We start from the raw sequence: 7,366 nt of genomic DNA, 5'->3' as shown, positions 1-7,366 counted from the left end.
GTGGATGAATGGCACGACAATGGGCCTCGGGATCTCGTCACGGTATATCTGTGCATTCAAATTGCCATTGATAAAAAATGATTTTGTTAATTGTCCATAGCTTATGCTTGCCCATACCATAATCCCACCTCCACTATGGGGCACTGTGTTTCATAACGTTGAGACCAGCAAACTGCTCGCACGCAAGACGCCAAACAAGCTGTCTGCAAACTGTCTGGTACAGTTCAAAACGGGATTCATCAATGAAGAGCACACTTCTCCAGAGTGCCAGTGGCCATCAAAAGGGAGCATTTGCCCACTGAAGTCCGTTACGATACCGAACTGCAGTCAGGTCAAGACCTTGAATGAGCATCCCTGAGATGATTTCTGACCGTTTGTGCAGAAATTCTTCAGTTGTGCAAACCCACAGTTTCATCAGCTGTCCGACTGGCTGGTCTCAGACGATCCCGCAGGAGAAAAAGATGGTGGTGGAGGTCCTGGCCTGGTGTGGTTTCAATGGTCTGCAATTGTGAGGCCAGTTGAACGTACTGACAAAATCTCTAAAACAACGTTGGAAGCAGCTTATGGTAGAGAACATTACATTCTCGGGCAACAGCTCTGGTGGACGTTCCTGCAGTCTGCATGCCAATTGCACTCTCACACAAAACATAAGACATATATGGCATTGTGTTGTGACAAAACTGCACATTTTAGTAGCCTTTTGTCCCCAGCACAAGGTGCACCTGTGTGATCATGCTTTTTTATTGAGCATCTTGATATGCCACACCTGTCAGGTGGATTGATTGTCTTGGCAAAGACAAAATGCTCACAAACAGGGATATAAATCATTTTGTGCACAAAATTTGAGAAATAAGATTTTTTTTCATGTATGGAACATTACTGGGTTGTTTTATTTCAGCTCATGAAACATGCAACCAACACTTTACATGTTGGGTTCATATTTTTCTTCAGGGTACATTTTAAGCAGACAATGGAACATGCAAGGCCACAAACTTAACAAGTAGGCTATTCTATAAAATGTTAAACATTTTTAAAGTCAACAAAAGTGCATCTTTTTTTAAACAATATAAAAAACACACAAATAAAATGTGTAAAATTCCATTGGCTTTATTGCTCCAGTATGTATGCACAGGACGTTATAACATAAAGTTGGAACACAGTGCCCTCATTTGGTTGAACAGCCCCACTGCGCCTTCCATTTCCAACCATCTGGCCATGCCAGAGGACAGTACCAAATACTTTATAAACTGGGTGGTTCGAGCCCTGAATGCTGATTGGCTGAAAGCCGTGGTATATCAGACCATATACCATGGGTATGACAAAACATTATGTTGGTAATCAGTTCATAATAGCAATAAGGCAACTTGGGGATTTGTGGTATAAGGCTAATATACCAGGGCTAAGGGCTGTATCCAGGCACTCCGCGTTGCGTCATATTAGAGAACAGCCCTTAGCCGTGGTATATTGTCAAAATATATCACACTCCCTCATGCCTTACTGTTTGAATAACTAAACCCAAGAGACCACAGCCTGTCATTTCCAATGGGAGCAAATTAATCATAGTGGGCAGAGCCAAGCAAGAGGTAGAAAGATCCTATTGGCGTGTTCTAGCATGTTTTTGCATATTACCATTAAGGAACGTCTACTTTGAAGTGTGTGTGTGCGATAACTCAATTCGTCCTTGCACTCCTGAACAACTCCTATTTTTAAAAACTTTTGCAAAGGGTAGTTAGTCCACTCTGTTTGTAACATATTAGAGTTTTGGGAACAGAACTGTATTTGAGATCAAATGTTTAAAAATCGATGAGAAAATGTGCATGTCAGCCAGAATCCATCTCAGGCCATCTTCTCTCACTGCTGGACACTGGGCTTCCTCTCATCACCATATTTGGAGGTGAGAGGAAATGCCAACTGGATGCTTCCGATTTATACATACCGTGAAACATTTGGCTCATTGTTCCATCCCGGATGGTACTACAGCGCGTAACAGATATGATTTTAACCAGATACCCTACCACAAATGGTTCATGTTCATAGTTCTGACGATATCTCAATTTTGGTCACGTCTTGTATAGACATCTAGTAACTAGCACCCTCAAGGGTTTAGAGTTTTGTTTAAACTAACAATGCATAGAAATGTATTACATAGGCACAAGCATGCATGCATACCTACCTGATGATTTCAACACACAAATGTGGCATAAAATAATGCAGATTTCATTCTTTAAAGCAGCAATCAGCATTTGAAACAAACCGTACTCCCTGCCCCGGTTTCGGTAAAAAGCTTAGGGATGGAGAAATGAAAGGACTGAACATTCATGATATCAAAATTAATGTTAGTTTTAGGCATGTTTTGTGTTTGTTCACATCTACTTTGTTTACCAACATTGGCGTAAAACAAGCTTATATCTTGGGGTAGAATGGGGCTCAAGAATTAATTGGTACATTTAATTTATAAGAAATGCAGATTGTCCCTTTAACAGAAACAATCTACGGTAAGCAATTTAACAGAAATGAATATATGAAGAAATTTCTAAATAAAGACATTTCTGGGTTTACTAAAGGGTTGGGAGGTTATAAAAAAAGCTGATGTACAGAAGAGAATTCAAATTTTGTATGAAACTGAGGCCGGGTGGGACAGACTGGTAGGGCTACTCTGCTTCTAGCCACTGCCACTCCTTCATCCCATCTGTCCATCATTCATTCCTCAGCTCCACATTTCCAACTGACTGCCTTCTGAGTGCGCCAGCCTCACTGGTGGAAATATGCTTTTCTCCCTCCTGGCTAAATAAATAGAGGGTGAAAGAGAGAGAGAAGGAGACAGAGAAACTGGTAGGTTTGGTTCTGGGTCTGAGACTCTTCCTGTGTTACGACGACGTTGTCTCCGTGGAAGCCTGTGATTCCGTGGGGGCGGTTCCCGAGGCGACAGCTGATTCGGTGGCAGTAGAGGGAACTGTGGCATCAGGGAGGGTCTGCTTCTCTGGGGCGACTGATGGAAGAGTGAGGGAAGAGAGGTCGACTGGGGGAAAAGATGTTACCCCTGGGGGCAGGAGTGGTAGCTGGGACAGCATGGTGGGCATGGGGGGGAGGGGGGCGAGACCGGGCAGGTTCAGAGGAGGGAGGGGGGCGAGTGGAGGGAAACCTGCAATGGAGCGGGGAGAAGAGAGAGATCTGTTAGTGAACACAGGAACATGTACACTAATACATAATGTTAACATTGGGTTACCGCCCCCAGGGGTTAACAATAGCTGCTATCATTAGCTGCTGGTAGTATAATCCCGCTGTTCCAGGTGGCGGTAGCCCATTAATACCTGCTAACGACACAGCGCTGAGGTCTGGTAGTGCGCCGAGGTTGAGGTTGGTGAGGTTTGGAAGTAGGGAGAAGCTGCCCGGGAGAGGCATCAAACCTACAATAGTACACGAATAAACATATATATTTAGTCAGTGTAGAAAAGTGCATGATTGGATCATTTCAATTTGATCATTAAAAAAAATTCTAAGGAGAAACGTGTGCTGACCTGGTAGCGTGGTGGCAGGGTTGAAGGTCGTGGAGGCAGGGTTTAGGGGGCTCAGGGAGGGGCTGATAGAGGTGGGCAGCATGGGAACAGTGGGGAGACCTGGGAGAGAAAGACGAGCCGTCAGCAGGGTTGGGGTCAATTCCATTTCAATTCCAGTGAATTCCAAACACTGAAACTCCAATTCTCTTCAATGCTTTCAATTAGGAAAGTAGAATTGGGTTTACTTTCTGAATTTAAATGGAATTGACCTCAACCCTAGCCATCAAAACAAAAATGCATTGGAGAGAGAGGATATTTTTTGACCATTCATAGCATTGACTGAGATCATTCATTTCCAATGGGAGTTTGATAGGAACAGGGAGGCCATCTGGCGCAAAGTGAAAAATTATAAGTTTAACCCTGGTGTCACATCCCATTACATAACACTTTGTTAACATATTATGTTGCGAGACAGCGAAAGAGAGATGAGGTACCTGTCTGAAACTCGCTTGGGATAGTGGGCGGGGCTGAGCTGATTGACAGGCCGGACAGCGAATCCTCGAGCCCCGTGGGGACAGAAGGCATGGCAGGCGGAGGGGTTACAGCTGACAGCTGAACCTGAGCGGGGGAGAGAAATAAGACAAGAAAAAAAAAAAGAGATGAGAGAGGGGGGGAGGGAGGAATATGAGAGAGGGGCGGTTGATGAACAGGTAAGGTCAAGTGCATTTAAACAAGTAATTACTAATTTGAATGAACATCTTTCCTCTCTGACGTGCCTGTCTGCATTGGGAGGGACATTCTGACATAATGAGCCTCTCATAGCCTTCCCTGATGAGGGGGTGGAGGGGAAGCATGCAAATAAGCAAAGGACACTTCAAATCGATGAGATACTATTATGAGGCTGAGACTAAAGCTAGTGTGGGTACTGTAGACCAGGTCTGGTCATTTCAGCCCTCTAGTTCCAAAAAAAGGATGACGTGACTGATTGTCTACTGACTGTCCAGGCAGTTCTAGTTGTTCTGATTCTTGGGTCAAGTTCTGGGTTGATACTAACCTGAGTAAATCCATCCTTGAGCGGGCTGATGGGCTCACCACTGGGAATAGGACCTGGAAAACAGATCTTCTTCCCCTCTTTAAATGGTCGGGTGGGAATTCTGTGCAGGTATCCGTATCCTATCCCACAGCCCAGACTGGAACAAGAGAACAGTAGATGATGTCACTCGTCAGACTGAGTGTGTGTGTGTGTGTACTGTATGTTTGTTACCTGCCCTCCCCTCCCCAGGCACTGTTCGGGGTGATGACCACCTCTCTGCAGTTGTCTGTGTCTGTGTTATAGACATACAGCTTCAGCCCCTTCCCTTCATGGGTCTCTATCAGAGAAAAGAGGTCCTCCGACTGAGAGAGAGAGAGAGAGAGGTGGAAGGGAGGAAGAGGTAAACGTGAATGAATTATATCCAAATGCTTATTGGCTAGTTTGTGAAGCGCACAGTCTTTACTCCTAGAATAGAATGCATGGTGTAGTTTTGTCACTATACGCACCTCGTTCATAACGGTGTCGGCTCCTATGATGTAATCAGTGTGGGGCCGCAAGCCAGCCAGGGCTGCTGGAGAGTTAGGCTCCACCTCCTGAGAAAGAGAGCGATACCAAGAATTACACCTGCCTGGTATGACATAAATTGGGCACACCTTTTTTGGCTACTGGCTACTCACCAGCACGTGCCAGATGTTCTCATTGGCTCCCTCGAAGCTGCAGAAGCGTATGGAGACTCCCAGCAGGCCCTGGCCACCCCAGAGGTTGCTAGGGATGACGGTGGACTCCCTGAGCTCCAGGGTCTTAGAGGAGTAGACCAGCATCCTGACCGGCTTCTCCACACTGGCTTTCAATAGGTCCTTGAGGGTGTCATTGTCCTTGTTCTGAAACAGAGACAGGATAAATTATAGAATTAGAATGAGTAGAACGGACATCCATTAGAGCCAGGATGGGCAATTGGCGACACTCTCCTTTTGTAGGCCCGCAGACCAATTAAAACTTACTGTTGAGAGCTAGAATAATACAATACACAAGGTGCAACTTAGAAATGTGGTTGTGCATCAGCACATTGGTAAATTAATCTACCGGGATGGGGCCAATTGATCATCAGTTATTATCATATTAAAAAAGTAAGACATCTGCATCCACCCTATGGCAAAATGTGTAGAATTGCAGGAAGTGAACATTAAAATGTTATTTTTTTTTCTACTTCGCTGTCACAAGGGGGCCGCTAAAATTTCTATTTTGGGGGGGGGGGGGGGGTTTGGATACAGGATGATGTTTTTTTTTTTTTCTGTGGCACACAACCCAACCAAAGTTTCCCCATCCCTGCATTTGAGCTATATATTATACACCAGCATCCTCACCATCAGTGGGGGTTTGTGTATGTGCCTACAGTTAGTGTGTGTTGAACATGCTTATTCAACAGCATGTCTACGCATACCAGTCTTTCATTGTTGATGGAGACGATGAAGTCAAAGAAAGGCTCCAGTCCTGCCCGGTGTCCCGGAGAGTTCTCCTGAACCTTGGGAGAAGACAGAGACATCATGACTTGTAACAACTCTATTTTGAGATTGAAAGGGAGCAGCTGGAGCAAGGCTTGAACAAGGAGCAGTTACCGGGTTACCAGTCTTCTTAGCAGAGGTTAGGGAGCTTCACATCACCTTTGAACATTTAGCAGTAGCCTTAGAATTAAACAGGTATTTATTACGAGCTTCACCTGTAATACCCGAAGGTTGTCTGTCTCAAGACCAAATAGATGCTTGTCACATCAACATATTGACGTCTGAACATGGAGGTCTATACATACAGGTGTTCAGACAAATGTGTAAAAAGAGGCATGATACTGTGATGCTGAGGATTCTGTCAGCAACGTGTCTGCCCCTATAAAAGCTATTGTTTTGACAACTAGCTAGCGTTGAGCTGGCTAGCTCATTCAAACCCCATTCGTGTCTGTCTGGTTGTTTTTACAGCGAACCGTGTTCGCTAAACAATATATGCAACCAATAAAATAAAATACCTTTCAAATGTTTGACTTGCACAATTCCCCTGTAGCAAATACTGGGGAAAATAGCGTTAACACTGCTTATTAGTATTTGCTACATGTAGGCCAGAATGTGATCCCCGGCTTCTATTTGACCATGAGGCAACAATTGCAGTAGGTCCTGCAGAGGGACCACTACTGCGGATTCTTGCTAGCGAGCTAACATTCTTTGCAGACATAAAACAAATAAAAACAAACACATAGCTACCCGAAGAACATGGTAGCCTTCGGATCCTCCTCCAGGTATCTCGACACTCTGCAATCCCCCCATGACACCCCTACTATATATCGTATTTATTGTGAGATATTTTCCTGCTTCGGTAATATTGCTACCCGCTACACGTCACCCACTCTGCCAGCTGAGCGCTTGTGTTGTTACGTGGCAGACCACCAGGAAACAAGGCTGATGGGAGTTTTCCCTAGCCACAGATCTGGAATCACAGGTGCTGCTTTTTAATTGTGATATATGATATTGGTTTAAATATACGGATATTATTATATTGATATATTACATTATATTGATATGAATCATAGAAAATAACAAGTATATATGCTGTGAAATATTCACCTTTTAGACTGATAGTGAATCTAAACTGTCACCGATAAAATACACTACAACAGTGTAATATTATAAACCTTTAATCATAAAATGAAGTTATTTTATATATTTTCATGGTTCTACAACTAGACTATGCTACCAGTGTAATCATTCACTTAGTCACTTTCTGGTGTGTTAACGTGTAATTGTTGGAAAGACTCTCAGGGTCGTTCCACCTTAAAAAGCACAAGAAAGAA

The 7,366-nt window shown here is 44.0% G+C and overlaps 1 protein-coding gene across 1 annotated transcript; it reads right to left on the bottom strand.

The window, feature by feature from the left end:
- Nucleotides 1–1,087: 1,087 nt before the first annotated feature.
- Nucleotides 1,088–6,955, bottom strand: LOC135558946 (Golgi reassembly-stacking protein 2-like). Its single transcript, XM_064993191.1, has 10 exons — nt 6,780–6,955; nt 5,972–6,052; nt 5,208–5,411; nt 5,037–5,123; nt 4,762–4,892; nt 4,552–4,687; nt 3,992–4,115; nt 3,519–3,617; nt 3,312–3,407; nt 1,088–3,142 (listed from the first exon to the last, which is right to left on the bottom strand). The coding sequence occupies exons 1-10, from the start codon at nt 6,840–6,842 to the stop codon at nt 2,868–2,870; spliced, it is 1,296 nt and encodes a 431-aa protein (XP_064849263.1). The 5' UTR covers nt 6,843–6,955; the 3' UTR covers nt 1,088–2,867.
- Between the last annotated feature and the right edge of the window lie 411 nt (nt 6,956–7,366).

Source organism: Oncorhynchus masou, chromosome 17 (genome assembly GCF_036934945.1).
Source record: "Oncorhynchus masou masou isolate Uvic2021 chromosome 17, UVic_Omas_1.1, whole genome shotgun sequence".
Lineage (NCBI taxonomy): Eukaryota > Metazoa > Chordata > Actinopteri > Salmoniformes > Salmonidae > Oncorhynchus > Oncorhynchus masou.
Note: the sequence above shows the minus strand (reverse complement) of the source record. Positions and strands in the feature narration are given on the sequence as shown.